At 33.0% G+C, this 20,080-nt stretch overlaps 1 protein-coding gene across 1 annotated transcript; it reads left to right on the top strand.

Annotated features, from left to right (window-relative positions):
- Positions 1 to 9,087: 9,087 nt before the first annotated feature.
- LOC125264050 (mucin-5AC-like) lies at positions 9,088 to 20,003 on the top strand. Its single transcript, XM_048183294.1, has 26 exons — positions 9,088 to 9,166; positions 9,686 to 9,947; positions 10,139 to 10,253; positions 10,809 to 10,899; positions 11,024 to 11,130; positions 12,085 to 12,167; positions 12,669 to 12,807; positions 13,627 to 13,737; positions 13,943 to 14,012; positions 14,956 to 15,096; positions 15,266 to 15,430; positions 15,542 to 15,636; positions 15,722 to 15,848; positions 15,961 to 16,244; positions 16,426 to 16,468; positions 16,724 to 16,863; positions 17,245 to 17,396; positions 17,481 to 17,619; positions 17,699 to 17,803; positions 17,894 to 18,073; positions 18,181 to 18,417; positions 18,531 to 18,687; positions 18,793 to 18,921; positions 19,371 to 19,518; positions 19,606 to 19,649; positions 19,756 to 20,003. Exons 1-26 carry the CDS (start codon positions 9,088 to 9,090, stop codon positions 20,001 to 20,003), a joined length of 3,591 nt encoding a protein of 1,196 aa, XP_048039251.1.
- Positions 20,004 to 20,080: the final 77 nt, after the last annotated feature.

Raw genomic sequence — 20,080 nt, 5'->3', positions numbered from 1 at the left:
CTATTGTTTAAAAATTACTGTATTGCTTGCTTAAAATGAACCCAATGTATGTTGGAAATTAACTTAATAATATGTTTAATAAATTAACATTTATTAATATGTTTACTGAAAAATAATTAAACATTAAACTTTTATTAAACTGCTTGTTAATAAATGTTCACCTTTTGATTTTTATTGTTGCCTCTAGTAATTATGTGTCTGATTTTTAATTTCCAATCTATTTTGGGTTCATTTTAAGCCAGCCATATAGTCATTTTTAAACAATAGTTAAATAGCACATTGGGCAAACATTTAACCCAACCGCTAGGTTTGTCCATTTTCAACCCAACTTGGGTTGTTTTTAACCCAGCATTTTTTAGAGTGTAGGCTAATAAAGGCTGAATAACAACAAAATAATAATTATGAAAGAATAATAAAGATTAGGTCTCACATCTGGCAGAGGTGTGAAAGGTTTGTTGAGTAAGAACATAATGTTCTCTGGTTTTGTGTTTCTTGTATTTTGTAATGTGGTGTTTTAGTTTGCATTTTGCCCTGGTTCTGTTCCTGTTTCCTGTCTTATGTGCCATTTTTGTAGTCCTTTGTAGTTTTCTTGTTTGATTAGTTCCCTGATTGTCAGCAGGTGTGTCTTGTATCCTGTGTGTAAGAGCTTGTGCTCCTGTGTTCGTGGTCTGGTCTTTTCATTTGGTGGATGTATCGTTGCTCTCAGTCCTGCTCCCTGGTTTTCTTGATTTTCTTGTGTTTGATTTAATTTGTTTGTTTGTTAATATTCTAATAAATTCCTCTACAATTGGATCCTGCCTTCACTCTTCTCTGAGAGCTCAGTGTGACAAATAGAAACATGAATGGGGCAGTTCGCCATGCCAGACATTAGACAATAGACCTTACAAGGGACAATAAACTTTTTTTTTTATTAGCCTTCTCTAAAAACACACATGAAATGTTTAAAAATAATGTAATTAAAACCTCAGTATATAAGTCTGCAATAGTGCACTGTTCTCTACAGACTTGTAATTAATTGTATTTTTCAAAAATATCTGTTTGATATAATTATTGAACAAAAAAATGCTAAAATTTGAAGTTATTTTTATTGTTATAATAATGATTTTATAATGTGAACCATTTATTAATTCTCTAACCATCTAGTGGCTGTAGTTAAAAAATCATGTTATTTTAATTTTTATTTAATTAAGTGTTTGCTCTCCAGTAGATGGCAGCATTCGTCCACAAATCCCAGGCACATTTTTCATGTCTATCACTATGAATGAAATTGAGAAATGTAGATCTTTATTAAAGTAGATTTAACATAAAATTTTGCTATTTTATATAAATGTATATATTTAAATTATTACAAATTGAGGCAAATAAATAACACAAAATACCATAAATCCCCCCAAATTGCACAACTTTACAGTAAAATATTAAAGCATTACGTTTGTTTAAAAAAAAAATTACATTATGTTACAAAATCACATTTTACTGTCTGGTTATGTAAGCTAGTTGGACAGAAAAATGAATATTGTTGGCCAATGTGTAATAGCATAGCAAGCAACATAACATAAGTGATAGGCCCTACATTTTATTATTTGCCTACTATTATTACGATAATAGCTGCATACTGTACATGCCTTTATCTTTTGCATGTTTCCCCTCTTCCTTTATATTTATTTACGTTACCTAAATCGGCCTCCGGTATCTTATATATCTCCATATTAGTAACTTTGAGTAATTTTGAGTAATTCTGAATCTTGAACTGTAAACTCTCATGTTTTTCTAAATATATGTTAGTTATGTGTCGATTCAGAATGACTTATGAGTGGCAACATTTTTATTTGGTATGTCATTTATTCATAACACAATTCAGTTTTGCATCACAGGAATAATTTTAAAATTAAAAAAATATTTTAAATTGTAATCATATTTTACAATATTTGAAATATTGTATTTTTTAATCAAATAGATGCAGCCTTGGTAAGCATAAGAGACTTCTTTCAAAAACATTAGAAAATCCTTTGTCTGGTAATGTACATTATCTTTGGTTGGACAGACACTGCAACATTTAATATCATCATATCAACATATTTATAAAATTAAATGAATGGTAATGGTAATTAATGTATGTTTATGAAAGCATAATTTATTTAATGCATTTGCCTAATTTGACAGCCTATTGGTTCAATTCTGTTTGTGTCATTTCTAAAGACTAGTCTATGTACACATACCTATGAATACAAATAAGATCAAAACAGCATTCCATTTTTTTTTCATGTTCTTCACAACAACAAAAAAAAAAAAAAAGAAGAAGAAGAAGAGGAAAACACAACAATGAATTTTTTGCTTTCTGCACAAATACAGGACAACATTTATATTCTTGTTGCATGGAGATACACAAGAGAGATGGATCCAAATTCATGCATACATAGAAACATAGATCTACATAGAAAAGTGTGATTGTGCAGATATATATATATATATATATATATATATATATATATATATATATATATATATATATATATATAAAATCAGTGCATTCTCGTTATCTCTTGTTGTTACTGTTTTTATAAATAAATTAATTTTGTAGCCTACGAAAACTTTGTGATTAGAGCAAAATGTCCATAAAATTTCTTAAAACAGCATTAAACTGTACATATTTTAAAATTATAATTAAAATATTTAAAGCTAAATTGTTATTGATATTCACAATTTTAGAGAAAATGTCTGTGTTGGGTATTTTCAATAAAAACTCACTAAACAAAGTTTAGGCAATAGTATATGGTTCACAGATTTTTGAATATTGCATATTAATTTCTAGATCTCTTAACCTGAACAAGTCCAGTTAGATTTCACAAATTAAATACTCATACATATTAAGTATATCTTGCACACAAAAAGAGCACAAGATTGGAGTATTTTACATACATTACCATACAAAAGTTTCAAAAATATGGACAAAAATGATACTTTAATCCTTAAATTGATCAAAAATTACAGAAGAATAATACAGATTACTTGAAGAATAATACAGATTGTTGAACAGACCTTAGCTGAACCTCTCTCTCCATCAACGTTGGCTTGATTTACAAAATAGCAGGAAGTAGGGATGAAGTAATTGTGTAATTGCGCAGTTTATTGAATAAACTTTCTCAATGCTCAGTATGATTTAAGTGCATTATTATACCATGCAAACTAGACAATGGGAAACTTACTGGACAGAGATAGAGAAAAATTAGATAGAGGCATTCTGGGCCATTCCACCGAATGGGTGAAATTTGCTTGTTGAAACTCTTCAAAATTAAATTTTAATTTATATATTTTTTCAACACTGAATCTAATACTACACATATTCAACTATTCAAAATGTGTATTGGTCAATCTCAGGCAACTTTATTTAATTTTTTACAAGGTTTCAAAGCAGAAGATGGATGCATGTTTTCTCAGTCCTGTTACCAAAACTCATGTGCTGTTTAACCCTTAAATGCATACCTCAGGTCTTTAGTGACCCGGGACATCATTCACTACCCTCCTCCTCGTTCATTTTTTAAAGTTAGACATCAACCTTCTTGGTATTCCTCAATCAATTCATTATAAAGAATATAACAAGAAAAATATCATAAAATTATAAAAGAATGCCTATTTTTGTATTCATTTTTTGTAAAAATTGTATAGGGTCGCTAATGACCCGAGGTGTGTATGAGTGTATGTATATTTTTTCTGCACAACAATCATTTAATCTTAGATGACGGAATAAGTGCAATTCACCTTTATTCCACAAGGTGGCAATGTCTGATACACAATGCTGAAGTGACGACTCATTTAGACAGAAAACGAAATAATAAGAAAAACATGAAATGGCTCAGCAATTTACTGCAGAGCAAGTAAGTTACTAAACGCAATCAAATATGACTGCCACTGTCACTAGATGGATCTGGAGAAGCTGTCAGTGATCGAAATATTGATTTTGAAGATGTTGAAAATTATATAGTTTTGAGAATACGTTTGAGATCGCAAATGGGCTCATATTCGTGACCTCAAACATAAAAATAGCCTATTATTTGCTGAATTTACTGGGAAATGAGCTCTGACGACGACAGTGATGATGGCATAAAACATCTGCTCAAATGGAGCCCTTTCAAGCTCCAAAAGGTAACAAAATATGCTTTATTTTATTCTTCTATAATTGTTACTCTAATATCAGAGGAGTTTTATATTATCGCGACAGGTAGAGATCCTTCTGTGTTAGATATTGATCCGGGTCGATAAAGACCCGAATATGTAACAATGATTGGCGAAACAGTCATGCATTTAAGGGTTAAAAAACATGTTTAAAAGCATGTAAGTTAATTCCTTTGTATTCACCTCAAGAAGGTGTTTATTTTGAAGAAATGGTTGGTTATTTGTTCAAATAATTGATATTTGTGACAAAAGAAAATCACTTTATATTAAGACAAGGTGTATTTTAAGAAAAAACACAAAATATATATTTTTTTCTCATTTAAAAGAAGACAGAAGCCTCAAGTATATCAGTTTTATTAATAATTTAGTTTATTTAACAATTGTATAAATGATGGTCCAAACAAAACTGATAAAAACAGTGGTTTAACTTTTCTTTTTTTTTTTGAAAAATAAATAAATTTAGTAACAGGAATGAACATAGGATAACATGAGTGTCCATATGTGTGTGTATGTGTGTGTGAGAAAGAGAGTGTGTACATGACCATGTGTACATGTGTGTGAGTGAGATTTCTGTGTTGAAGGGATGTTCTATGTCAGGGGTAGGCAAGTTCGGTCCTAGAGAGCTGCTGTCCTGCTGAGTTTAGCTCCAACCTTAATCAAACACACCTGAACAAGCAAATTAAGCTCTTCAGGATTACTAAGGCTATAGGCAGCTGAAGGTTTTTTTTCAGGGTTGGAGCTAAACTCTGCAGGACAGCGGCTCTCTAAGACCGAACTTGCCTACCCCCTGTAGTAGGCAAATAAGGAGAGAGAGGAGAAGAGAGAGAGAGGGAAGGAAAAACAAAAAGGGGGTAAAAGAGAGGGCTGCGGATTTCTCTAGAAATTTCTTTTTGTTTAACATAGATTGTATATGGAGTAACACAACAATGCAAAAATAATAAGATTTCTAAAAGATTTTAATAATTATATTTCATGATAAAGTTTAGGTTTGTATGCAGGGACATGTAACAAATGCAATTTTTTTTTTTGACTAGTTTTTAATAATGTTTTAAATTATATATTTTAAATTATTAGTTAGAGTAATGTTCAGGACATTTTGCTGAATAATAAAATGTATTTTAGAGTTAATTTTCATGCATATTTATACATACAATGTCCTGGGGACAGAAATGGCACCCATTCGGTGTTATGAATACAACACAGCACAAAACACATGATTAAACAGCAATATAAAAGTGATATAAAATTATATTTGTTACTTGTACATTTTATTCTTTTTTGAGAAGATGTTTCATTCAGATATGCAACCCAAAAGGGAAGAAAAGATGATCACAACTTTTGGTTGTGCAGACTTTATGCTTTCTGCAGTGCTTACCATAGATGTGAATGGCAGTGCTTCTAAAGGACCTTACAATTATTATTTCCCACAACAGCTCAACATGTTAAACTTAGCTTCATCTATAATTTATTACCATTCAGTTTTGTTTTGTTCAGTGTCAGATTTTATCTCATCATTTTATTGTCCACTTCACTCTCTCCTGGTTTGATCCAGTTTGCTTTCTTCTTTCAGGACAGTAGTCCTACATGAAATAGCCTTCTTACAAAAGAACAGCAGATTTTTATTATTATTATTATTATTATTATTTGCAAGTTTGCAAATAATAAATAAGTTTTCAAATCAGCATATTAATATGATTTCTTAAGATTTATGTAACATAATGTTTCCTTAGAGTAATGAATCCTGAAAATGAAGTTTTGCCATCACAAGCAAAAATGTAATTTACATTTGATAATTTACAAAATTATCAAATGTGGTCAAATAAATGCAACATTTAGGCCTACATACAGTACAGTCCAAAAGTTTGGAACCACTAAGATTTTTAATGTTTTTAAAAGAAGTTTCGTCTGCTCACCAAGGCTACATTTATTTAATTAAAAATACAGTAAAAAACGGTAATATTGTGAAATATTATTACAATTTAAAATAACTGTTTTCTATTTGAATATATTTCACAAAGTAATTTATTCCTGTGATGCAAAGCTGAATTTTCAGCATCATTACTCCAGTCTTCAGTGTCACATGATCCTTCAGAAATCATTCTAATATGCTGATCTGCTGCTCAAGAAACATTTAATGTGTACAATTGTACAAAATATTTGTGTACAATATTTTTTTTCAGGATTATTTGATGAATAGAAAGTTCAAAAGAACAGTGTTTATCTGAAATCTAATCTTTTGTCACATTATAAATGTCTTTACTGCCACTTTTGATTGATTTAATGCATCCTTGCTGAATAAAAGTATTCATTTCTTTAATTTCTTTTCAAAAAAATAAAAATAAAAATTCTTACTGACCCCAAACTTTTGAACGGTAGTGTATAATGCTACAGAAGCTTTGTATTTCAGATAAATGCCGTTCTTTTGAACTTTCTATTCATCAAGGAATCCTGAAAAAAAAAAAAAAAAAAAAGTACACAACTGTTTTCAACATTGAAAATAATCATAAATGTTTATTGAGCAGCAAATCAGCATATTAGACTGATTTCTGAAGGATCATGTGACACTGAAGACTGGAGTAACGATGCTGAAAATTCAGCTTTGATCACAGGAATAAATTAATAAAAACACAGTTATTTTAAATTGTAATAATATTTCATAATTTTACTGTTTTTTACTGTATTTTTAATTAAATAAATGTAGCCTTGGTGAGCAGACGAAACTTCTTTTAAAAACATTAAAAATCTTAGTGGTTCCAAACTTTTGGACTGTACTGTACATCCTTGTCCAGTGTATTTTAACATATATAAAATATAATGTAATTATTTTTTACACTTACAGTGGAATATACACTTACATCATTAACATTTCATTTTTTGTTTATCCAGTTTGCACTCATATTACATAAATCATCATCATATATGACGTGCTTTGCAACAACAAGTGACAGATCGATGAGAACATTTATATTTATTTATTTAGCAGACACTATCATCTGAAATGATTTACAAATAAGGAACATCACAAGCTATTTGTCACAAGAAATAACAATATTCAGATATCCAGTTTGCTTTCTTCTTTCAGAACAGTAGTCCTATGAAATGGCCTTCATACAAAAGAACAACAGATTTTTTTGGTTTGTTTGTTTGTTTTTTTTAGAGAAAATTGATTGTATTTGGCAATTTTATTTGGCAATTTATGGCCATTGTAACTTAAATCACACATCTTTGCTCCAATCATTTTATGTTAATAATGATTAACCAACCATTTCTAAATCAGAAAAAGCAAAAGCTTATATCATAGCTTTCATTTAAGATGGATATTTTTTTCTTGTTTTCTTCCTCACGTATATTTATTCAAGTATTGCGAAAATGACCTTTACATAAAGGCTTTAAATTGCCGCAGTTTAATCTACAGTGGCATACACCATGTCATAGCAGAACATCAATCATCACAATGTGTGTTTGAATTACGTTGTTGAGCCATTGAGCTAATTTCAGAATCCTGAATCCAGTTTACCCCAAAGACCATATTAAGCTCCATCTGTTTACTTTGTGCTTGTGAGATAATACACCATATAGCAGAGAATGACGAAGACTGTGAGAAAACATTCCAGAGCTCCCAGTTCAACAAACAGCATGGCTATACGCACACAACCTCAGATGAGGCATAAACCAGAGTTTAGGGTGGTTTGGAAGGTTTTAGAGAGTGGATCACCTTAGTCTTAATTAAAATGAATAGAAATAATATTAATAGCAAATTAATAATAGCCGCAAAATTCTAAAGTTTCTGCCTCGGATTAAATTGGTAAATCCTAAATACGGCTATATATGACAGCCTTAGGTTATAATTAATAGTTTTTAATTTCTTTCTTTTTTTTTAATGTGAGAGAATTATATATACAAATATATATTTTTATATATGAATATTTAAATTTTAGTGTTTAGATTTTTTTAACTTCTTTTGATCAGGATGCAGATCCTGGAGAAATCTCATCACTCATGACACAAGCAATAAGTGCTATTATGCAAAAACATTTCCTTCCACAACACAAAAGTACAGGGCCTGAAGTTTTGTTAAGGAGTGTTCACAAAGTTGAGTCACTTGGATTAATGTACTAAGGACTCAATATTTATACATCATTAGTTCAAAAAACTACCCCACCCCATGCATTGTTACCATAATTTCTCTTATAAAGATTCTTGCAATACAATAAAGGCACACCAAAACCACAAACATTTACATAGTTACATTTCCAGCTATTTCTATTATTTTACTCTAGCATTGAGTTCAAAATGCAAAATAAAAAGTCCTAGAAACATATATCAATAACTAAACTAAAATCATCAATCATCATCTTTCATGGTGATGTTTTATATAGATGGTATAGCTGAAATATAATTTCTAAATATAGCCATAATTACTAAACAAGACTAAGTATTATAATAACAAATCTAAAGCAAGCAAAACCTAAAAAAAAAATCGTGTAGAAGTATAACTATGAAGAAAGAATAAAGATGTCATAACCAAATTGGTGCATGGTTGAAAGAAGAATATTTAAAAATCAACATAAACTTCTTTGATTGAATATTTATTGATTTGGCTTTGAATATTTGCTGACCATTCTTATTCTTCTTATTATAAGTATTATTTTTTAATGTTTAATGTGTTTTTTTTTTTTCCCTCGTTAAATAATTAGCCAGTTTCTAAAATGAACCTGTTTTAGTCACGCATTCTAAAATCAGGTATGGAAATCCATCAGCTAAATGTTACGTTATGCTGTCATGGAAGATAAACATTTGGCCCCACCTTTAGTTCAATCTTACCTCCCTTCTAAGGGACAAATGGTATAAAACTCTGAGTATGGGACTGTGTCTTTCTCATTGATCTTGTGGAGAGCTTGACGCTCCAACACCATGGGGATGCTAAAAAGAGTATCCATAGGAGTGCTGCAATGGGTGACACTGTGTATTGGACTGGCAGTAACACAAACAAGTAAGACAATTTATAACAAGTGTTTCTAAATACTGGATTTTACTTTGATTGTAAAATGATTTTTTCTAGTTGAATTATAGTAGCACAATAATTACAAGTATATGTAATGTATCATGCTAATATTTTGAAAGAATTTGTTCAGATTTAAGAATGAATTCAGAATAATCATCATTAAAGGCAGAAATTATCTCAACAATTAAAAAGGGAAGATAACTATCAAATAGTTAGGAGATATGGGTAATACAATTTACTTAAATTATATTCTGTTTAGTGGAACTGGAAAAAAAAAGAAAAGATTTGGGCGTTTTGCAAAGCATTCAAACAAATGATTCTTACCTATGTTTTAACATATATTAAAAAATTCCTCCAGCTGTTTTCACAACAATGAACATGCTTCCAACTTCTACGATAGAATTGGTTTCAGGTAAAAAATCTCTAAGTCATTTAAATTCAAAGGTTTCTTCATAATCAACTTTAAAATAAACTAAAAACTAATATTTTATTTATTTATTTTACTAGGATTGACTTCACAACACAATGAGCTGGTTTGTAGTGCTTGGGGTAACTACCATTTCAAGACGTACGATGGGAACTACTTCCAGCTTCCATCTTCCTGCAACTACATTTTTACCTCACACTGTTCGACTACCTATGAAGACTTTAACATCCAGTTAAGGCATGAGGTGGTGAACAATGAACCAACAATCAGCAAAATCATGATGAAACTACAGGGGACAATAATAGAGCTAACAAAAGGCTCTCTCAGTGTTAATGGGCAAATGTAAGTGATTCTGATTATAAGCTGTTGTTGTTGTTGTTTTCTGGTCATATCATATGACCCGCAAAAATGATGAAGTGTTGATTTCATCTCACATTGCTGTCAATCTTCACTATGTTTTTTGATGGTGGTTTGGGAGTTGGTAAGACAAAAAATTCTGTGTCTAATGTTATCAATGTCAATGTTATCTGTAGAGTGACACTTCCATTTACCAACTCTGAAGTTTTCGTCGAGAAGATGACATCTTATATTGCAATCAAGGCTGCTTTGGGGCTAGTAGCCATGTGGAATGAAGATGATTCTTTCATGGTAAGGATATCTTATCTCATTATGCAACAAACCAATACTGCCTCCAATACTTAATTAAAATACTTAATTAAAGCGATAGTTCACCCAAAAATGATAATTCTGTCATCATTTACTCACCCTCAAGTTTTTCCAAACCTGTATGAATTTCTTTCTTCTGCTAAACACAAGATATTTTGAAGAATATGGGCCAAACAGTTGATGGTCCCCATTGATTTCCATTGTATGGAAGAAAAAGAAATGCTATGGACACATTCGCACCCCAAGATATCTTATCTATTTACTTAATTAAAAACGTAAATTTTCAAAAATGAACATAACTGCTTCAAAATTTGAGTTTTCGTTATGGGTGTGTGTAATTTACATTGTAGAACAAAACGTCAAAGTATAGTCAAGTTATGTTTGCCACAGGCTTTTGTTTTTCAAATCGAAAACCCACATTATATAAAACCCCATAGGAAAATTCCCGAATAAACCAACAGCAAATTTGCTGAATTGCTGACGTCATACCTGCACCACTCTATATACTGTATTATATATATATTAATCAATTTTCAGGTCAAGTTAGATGAAAAATACCAAAACCAAACATGTGGACTGTGTGGTGACTTCAATGGAATCCAGACTTACAACGAATTCATCAGTGATGGTATTTATTCATTTATTTATTTACTTTTACAAAACTGTCTATAGAGAAATATATCTGTAACTTTCTTGCATGTTTCACACGATTGTCCACAGACAATAAAGAATTATTACATCTCTTGTTTTAGGAACTACGCTGTCCGTTTCTGATTATGGGAACCTCTGGAAAATGGATGGTCCAACAGAAATCTGTCAGGAAGACAAAATATCTCTTGATGAAAACTGTGGAGATGAGGTAAGAAATGAAATTGTCAGCACTCCATTAGACCTTTTCTTTGTCTACACAGAAATGACAGGCAATTAACTCCCCTTAAAACTGGGGTAGAAATAATTCAATTTTGGGGCTAAAAATATGCATTGCTCAAGGCTAAAATGGTGTTGGTTCATGCTCTCTTCTTGTCTTTCTGATCCTAAACTTCACCCACTGTACACACCTTTTTTACTTACATAAAATGTATACTTCTGAAGAAAATGCAGATGTATTTATTTAAAGTGACTTGAGAAATGTATTGTGCATTTTGAGTCAGCATTGTGAATCTCATATTACAAAACCAGGGTTTAAGTCACAGGTAGATATACTTTGTCTTCGGTAAATCAATATATATATAGATAGATATATATATTGATTTTAAATTTAAAATGTAAATTTCTGAATGTGAATGGATTTATATCACAAGCAGGGGAGTATTTGGAATCATTATTATTAGTGGTTTCATCATTTGCAGCTGTAGATATATTTTACCTGTTTGTTGATGAGTATTTTATGTCTCATTCTCCACAGAATTTTTGTCGCGATATCTTCTCCAGTGCAGTGTTCAGTGATTGCACAGGTCTGGTTTCCATTGATTCGTTTGTCCAGGTTTGCATGAGGGACTTATGCCATTGCAATGGCACCTCTGGATCCTTCTGCCTATGCAAAACTATCGCTGAATATTCTAGACAGTGTGTACATGCAGGTGGAAGGCCTGAAGAATGGAGAACAGAATATTTTTGCCGTAAGTATGCCATGTTCATGCCCAGCATGGCTAACTTTTTGGCCATTTGTTAATGTTTGCCTTACCATTAATATAGTCGGATGAGATATGAACTGAACATGATGTGTTTGAATGATCCACAGTCTCCTCTTGTAGTTTTGTATTCTTTTTGATGCTCTCTGAATAGTCTTTCTCCTTCTTTTTCTATATTGCAGCACATCCGTGCCCAGAAAGCATGGTGCACCAAGAGTGTGGAAATCCCTGTACTGACACCTGTACCAACCCTGAAAGAGGACAAGTGTGTGAGCGCCACTGCATTGATGGATGCTTCTGCCCTCCTGGTATAGTGTTTTTATTATGGTTTATATAATTTGATATTATTTTGATTTTATTATATTATTTTGATATTATTTTGTTTAATCCTCATACAATTATTTTAGACCGAAAAAGTATGAGCCCAGTGACTGTCTGAGCCATAACCCATTTTCTTCTTTCTCTCACTTCAAGGCACTGTTTTTGATGATATACACAACACTGGCTGTATTCCACACAGTGAATGCTCCTGCATCCTTGGAGGTAAAATATTTGCCTCTGGGGAGAATTACACAAGCAGCTGCAGAGATTGGTAAGCCTCCATTGTTTTGAAATTCACATTCAATTTGCTCTTATGGTCAGGATAAAAACATGATTAAAAATACTAAGCGATTGAATATTTAATGTTTAATATATTATGTAGGCCTACTATATTGAGTGTTATAAAAAGTGTAGGTTTGTATTTACATTATTATTTCCCATTTAGTACCTGTGAACAGGGACAGTGGAATTGTAACCAAAAGGATTGTCCACAAGCATGTTCAGTAGAGGGTGGATCCCATATTACCACTTTTGATGGAAAAGCCTACACCTTTCATGGAGACTGCACTTACGTCCTTTCCAAAGTATGTGGTTGAAGGCAATTACCTTTATAAGACAACATTTCAAGACATTGCATTACATATGTGCTGTTGCTGTATTAATTAATAGTAAATTAATAGCTGATTTCTAAGCATTGTGCTAAACAGCGTCATAATATAATAAACATGTCAGATAATAAATGTCCAGATGATAATGTAATTTTATTACATTTACATTACATTTAGTCATTTAGCAGACACTTTTCTTCAAAGTGACTTATACATGAGAACAGTAGAAGCAATCAATTATTTTATTAATAAAATGTAATTTTTTCATCATCTAAAAATGATAATTATGAGTTTGTGTTTAATAACTGAGCAGCTTTTAGAAAGCCATTAAAATCTGAGTATGAGGCTGATATTAGGGATAATTGTGGCTATTGCATGATTGATTTGATAAGATTCAAATGGTACAAATTGATTTGTGGTGGAAAAAGGGATTACGTTTGCATGACTAGTTTAAGAAATTAATTGGATGTTTTTTGTTCTCACCAAATTAACCCACAGAAGTTAACTATTGCTATCTAGATCTCTTTGTTAGACAGTACACAGTGAACTAGATTATGGCTGTATGAAGGATAAACAAAATGTGTGCCACAAACAAACAAAACCTTAATTCTTAATAATGACTGTTATTTTATGATTAACTCTATGTTCACATTTCTATGGATGATTTTAAGGTAATCAAATATGGTAACAAATGTGAATGTAATTTCAAATGGTGGGAAATGTAATCTTCATTTAAAAAAAAAAAAAAAAAAAGTTGTATTACTTAACTGGTCCATTTTTCTTTCTTTTTTAAAGCAATGCACAGGCACAGAATTCACAATTCAAGGGGACCTGATGAAATGTGGTGTGACTGAAACTGAAACCTGTTTGAACGCAATAACTTTGGCATTGTCAGATGGGAATACTGTAAGTACTAAAAAGGATTGGGGAAGGGGAAAAAACAGACAATGTTTACCAGAACAGGCTTTTATCAAAACTTGATGAAACCCCCTCTTGCTCTTTACATTACTGCATATATATATATATACTGTATATATATATGCAGGCCCTATATTTAAAATCTGCATGTCATTCTGAAGCATTTCTGAACAGAAACCATTTGTGCACACAGGTGTTTAAAGTGGATTCCAGTGGAAATATTGAGGTCAACAGAATAATTGTCCAGTTGCCGTTTTTAACAGGTAGGCTATGCAAATCAACAGACATGAAAAGAGAAAATTTAGGGGTAAAAATAAATTCATGAATTCATTACTTAATAATAAGCACACAAATATAATTATACATTTCAGTAGGCCTACTAAATCAATTTTTGTTATCATAGTAGAGCTAGCTAAGTTAAATTAAAGCTACACTATGTAGCTTTTGGCCCTCTAGTGGTTAAAAAAAATAAAACGTGTGTCTTGCAGAAGAAGATTGCTTTGGTTGCACTTCGGCTTTGATTCTCTGCACGGATGAATGTAGTTCGATGCAACTATGAACCACATGGATTTATGACATCTTATCAGAGCGGATAAACAAATAAATAATGGCTGTATCTGAAATCTAATACTCTCTTTCAGTTTTCCCTACATTACTCCAATAATACAGTTCAATATGCTGGAATTCATTCGGCACGATGCTTAAAGTGCATATCAGTCGTTATCGAGGTGTATCGAATGAGTGCACTTGATATTATCCATGATGGTTTTAGGCTCTCTCCTAAAATAGTGCACTCTATAAAGGTATAGGGGCGATTTCAGTTTTTTTGTTTTTGTTTTTACAACCAGTTTTGGAAGGTGGATTTTTGCATACTCTCATTAACAATACTGATATTGTTATTTGTTATTTTTATCAAAAAAAAAAAAAAAAGTTGCATAGTGTAACTAATATCAGAGAAAGGTTATTTGGTGAATGTAGGGAAGGGAATGCGAATATGAAGCCTTTACAGTGATGTAATTTCAAATGGTGTGGGTGCATCGAAGGATTGTTTTGAAAGACTGATCATGAAGAGAAAAAGATATATGGTTAATGTGGACTAACTATGGTTATATAAAGAAATACTGGATTACTACTTGAAGTCTTGCATCATATTAAACACACACCAATGTCTGTAATTCTAAATTTGTATTATTATTTGATTTTCAGCTGATGTGAGCATTTTCAAGCCCTCCTCATTCTACATTATCATTCAGGCCAATTTGATTGGGCTTCGTCTGGAGATCCAGCTTGTACCATTAATGCAACTTTACATCACAGTCAATTCAGCATACCAAGGAGAAACATGTGGTATTTATTTTTACAGACCTCTTCGCGATAACCTTCTCATGCAATACTCTGGACAAAAGCATCATCTTGTACTTTATGTGAAGGCATTCTGTCTTTTTTTCTGTGGGAATATCTACAATCTTCAGTTCATTATGCCCTAGATTAATTTTGTTGATGAATTAATCCACAGGTCTTTGTGGCAATTTCAACAACATTGAGGCGGATGACTTTACAACCATTGGTGGACTCAGGGAAGGAACTGCTTTGGACTTTGCCAACACCTGGAAAACAAGAGCAAGTTGCCCTGATGTTAAAAGAAACTTTGAGAATCCTTGCAGTCTCAGCACTGAAAATGGTATGAATTTATCTTTACTGTTGGCATGTGATTTCCACAATACCATAACACTTTGCATTTGTAACTCTGGAATGTCATCATGAACTGATCATGTTTCTAATAAACACACAGAGAAATACGCACAGCACTGGTGTTCCCTGCTGTCAGATCCCTCATCAGTGTTTGCCCCCTGCCACTCTGAAATCAACCCTGAAGTCTACAAAGCAGTAAGTGAAATTATAGTCATATATATGTCAGCTAATGTTATACATTTCATTTTTAACTCTTCTCTAACTTTTCCATACTTTCTAGAATTGTATATATGACAGCTGCAACTGTGAGAAGAGTGAGGACTGTATGTGTGCTGCATTGTCTTCATACGTACATGCATGTGCTGCAAGAGGGATTGTTCTTGATGGCTGGAGAGAAGCTGCCTGCAGTGAGTTGCTTTCTTCTTGAGAATATTTGATAGCTGTCAACAGCTTGATCACAATATGTTCAATAAGTTGATTGTAGTTAAACTCAATTAAATGTCATCTCTTTCTTCTCAGATAAGTACACCCTAACTTGCCCTGCCACCACGGTCTACTCCTATCAAATGACCAGCTGTGACCGCACTTGCCAATCCCTCAGCCAATCAGACAGCACCTGCGCTATTGACTTTGTACCAGTGGATGGCTGTGGCTGTGCAGAAGGAACATACATGAACGAGAATGGTGACTGTGTTGCATCTTCCAGCTGCTCATGCTATGATTCAGGCAAAATTGTTCCTGCTGGGATCTCCATCTCCAAAGATGGAGGATCATGGTATGCACATGGAGTTGGTTACATTTATGTTGGATAAAATATTTGTTTAAAGGGTATATTTTGAATACAGGGTTTTTAACTTTGTGAGAAAAATAAATAATTGATTTTAGTATCATCATTGTACTCAGGCCAAACTAAATTTGCATTTCACAATCTTTGCCAGCCTTCTTTTTATCTTAAGTTTATAATAAACTTTTCTCTTAACCAAGGGGATGCTGGGCTTCCATATATTCCAGTTTGAAAAACCCTGTTGTAGATTACTACCCCAAATTTGATTTGATAGTATTTAACCTAATATTTATATTTCAGTATTTGCGAACAAGGGAAACTGAGCTGCTCTGGTGGATCAAATGGCGAAGGTGTGTGAGAAGCTATATTTAAATTGTTAAAAGATTAAATTGTTAAGATAATGTTTCTGAGTTGCTGTGAAGAGTTTTTAGAAGATGTTTTATGAGATTTTATCAGTGATTGAATTTGACATCAGATACACTTATATCTTTAAGTGAGTACACTGTCTTCATCAATTCTATGATTCTTTACTTTTAGAATGCAACGAGCCAATGATGTTTTTTAACTGCTCCAGTGCTAGCCCTGGTTCCAAGGGATCAGAGTGTCAGAAGAGCTGCAACACATTAGACATGGCTTGCGTGAGTTACTTGAATGCCTGTAAAGGTGTAGGTCTTGCTTATGTTATTCTAAACCAGTATGCTAGTTTTTCTGTTTCTGTGCAACACAAAACAAGACATTTCTTTAAGTGACATGACATGGTCATAGTGCACTGTACTACTCCAATAGTAGAACTCCAATAGGGATAACAAAACACCAGTCTGTGACAGACTGTACAGAAAAGAGCTGTGTGAAGACACTTTATAAACTCTCCCTTTGTGTTCCACTGAGAAAATAAAAGCATATAAAGGTTTAGAATGGCACTGGGGTAAATAAATAACAACTAAATTGTAATTTTAGGATGAACTATTCCTTTCTTCCTTAATAATCTGTTGTGAAATATTGCATATGCATGACTGCAGATCAGCACAGAGTGTGTGTCTGGCTGTGTGTGCCCAACCGGGCTGGTGTCAGATGGGAAAGGTGGCTGCATTGCTGAAGACCTCTGTCCTTGCATCCATAATGGAATTGCCTACCAACCTGGGGAAAGCATCAAGACTGATTGCAATACATGGTATGTTCAACTGTGAGATTTTTAATTATTTTTTCATATTTTAGATACTATTGTTTATAATGCACTTACATAATTTTCTTATAGTACTTGTAAGAATAGACGATGGATATGTACCACAAATCAGTGCAGTGGGACATGCAGCATCTATGGAGATGGTCATTATAGAACCTTTGATGAGAAAAGATACGTCTTTAGTGGGAACTGTGAATACAGCCTTGTTCAGGTATGAACTTTGCACTTTCCTATGAGGCCCGAAGATCTTTATAACTCAATCTAAATCTAAATTTCTATGCTATGACCAGGACTTCTGCAATAACACCACCGGCACTTTTAGAGTCATTACTGAAAATATTCCCTGTGGATCCACTGGCACCACTTGTTCCAAGGCTATCAAGCTTTTCCTCGGAGTGAGTTAACTCTTAACTTTTACCAAAGCAGGCATAATCAAGACCTAAATTAGTACAGAATGAGCATTGCATTTGTCATTTATATTTCAGAGCAATGAGCTTAGATTGACAGATGGATCCTACCAAGTTGTTCGCAGAGATGCAGGAGAGGAGATTCCCTACCAGATGCGCACCATGGGGCTTTACTTAGTGATTGAGGCCAGTAATGGTCTGATGCTCATTTGGGACAGAAAAACAACTATACACATCAAACTGAATCCAGAGTTTAATGTGAGTACTGTGGCAGGACTATTACCTCCATCCTTGTCAAGTCTATTTATTAAAATACAAATATCTTATTAATATTTATAATAACAGTGTTCTATTCATATGGACAGGGACGTGTGTGTGGTCTGTGCGGAAACTACGATGGGAACGCAAACAATGACTTCACTACACGCAGTCAAGCAATTGCTGTCGACGCCCTGGATTTTGTAAACAGCTGGAAGCTCTCTAGCTGTCCAGATGCAACTCTCATCCAAGAACCATGTGTCCATAATCCGTATAGGGAGGCCTGGGCACAGAGGCAATGCAGCATCATTACTAGCAATGTCTTCTCAACCTGTCATTCACAGGTACTTACAACAAACTGCTCTTTAGAGAACTCGAATATCCATATGTTAAGTATATTATGTCTGAAAAATCAAATGCATTTACCAGCCACATTTTTATGAATATTGCTTTAAAGGTGGACCCCTCTCCTTTCTATGATGCTTGTGTGAGAGATGCATGTGCCTGTGATAGTGGCGGAGATTATGAGTGTTTTTGCACTGCTGTAACAGCCTATGCACAAGCCTGTAATGAGGCTGGAGCCTGTGTTGCCTGGAGAACACCTAAAATATGCCGTGAGTCACTGATAACATTCACATCAGATGTGCTGTAAAGGAATGACTAAAAACTGTACACCACAAAATCCTTAAACAACTTTAAGGTTTGCCTTTTCATTGCAGCATTATTCTGTGATTATTACAACCCCCCTGGTGAATGTGAGTGGCATTACAAACCTTGTGGAGCTCCTTGTATGCAGACATGCAGAAACCCCTCTGGAAACTGCTCTAGTCAGATACCAGCGCTTGAAGGTGAGATAATTACAACCAGTTATATCATCTGCATGTTAGTGAGGAAACAACTATAAATACTTGTATTTGTAAGACACATTGAATTAATTTTGTCTTGTCACACTTATTTTGTACTATATTAAATACATATTTTTAAATAATGCATAATCAGTTTACAATTACTACTGTAGAAAACCTTGAGATAATTTTGGGGAGATTTTGCTGCAGCTTTTAAAAAACAAATTAATGCAAATGTATCAATCATAATATCACCTTGGTTCAGAATCATGAAAAAGACATATAATAGGCTGTCCCCTAAACTGGACAAGTTAGAGAACAATGTCTTCAAATCATTTGTCACCACAATTGATTCACTGAAATCTATTCTTAAAATTACCTTCACATTGCCTCGGATGGATGTTTTGTTTGTTTTTAATCTGATTTATATTTTTCCCATTGAACCATTTCAGGTTGCTATCCTAAATGCCCTCCTGAGCAGCCTGTTTTTGATGAGGATAACATGAAGTGTGTTACACAGGAAGATTGTGGCTGTTATGTTGACATGTTACATTATCAGACTGGCCAGCAGGTGCTGACCACAGAGAACTGTCAGTCATGGTATGTGTACATTTTCTACTCATATTCATGTTTCATATATGTCACTAATAGTTTTTAAATATCCTATTTGTGCTTTTTTTCCTGCAGTTATTGTTCATCGTTTGGTGTTATCTGTGAATTTGATGTAAATGGTAAGACTTTTAGCATTTCAGTCATAGTTTAGTTCTAAGATTGTAAAAGCAGAATCTACTTTCATTATATAGTTTTTTTAAATACTTTTTTTTTTTTCATTTACAGCATGTACATGCCAATACAACAATGTAGAGTACAACTTTGGAGATATAATTTATCACACAACGGATGGACTGGGAGGATGTATCACAGGCAGATGTTCAGTCAATGGAACTATTGAGAGGACTTTGACACCTTGTGAAACAACTGCTGTTCCAACCGTCACATCCCCTCTGACCACAACACAGAAATTAACACCAACCCCAACAACAGTTTTTGTCTTCAGCACCCCAGGTACTTGGACATTTCTGTAGTAGACAGTTTTTCCTTGTATAATGCTCCTATATTTAGGGTTTGTGCATTGGGAATCAAAGTGTATGCATTAGTTATA

The sequence above is a fragment of the Megalobrama amblycephala genome, linkage group LG3 (genome assembly GCF_018812025.1).
Source record: "Megalobrama amblycephala isolate DHTTF-2021 linkage group LG3, ASM1881202v1, whole genome shotgun sequence".
Taxonomy (NCBI): Eukaryota; Metazoa; Chordata; class Actinopteri; order Cypriniformes; family Xenocyprididae; genus Megalobrama; species Megalobrama amblycephala.
Note: the sequence above shows the minus strand (reverse complement) of the source record. Positions and strands in the feature narration are given on the sequence as shown.

Bases quoted from the DNA above. Each gene is read 5' to 3' on its own strand.
- LOC125264050 (XM_048183294.1), top strand. From the start codon at position 9,088: ATGGGGATGCTAAAAAGAGTATCCATAGGAGTGCTGCAATGGGTGACA. The intron at 18,074-18,180 runs GTGAGTACTGTG...TCATATGGACAG, and splicing joins AACTGAATCCAGAGTTTAAT to GGACGTGTGTGTGGTCTGTG. The intron at 18,922-19,370 runs GTGAGATAATTA...GAACCATTTCAG, and splicing joins TCAGATACCAGCGCTTGAAG to GTTGCTATCCTAAATGCCCT.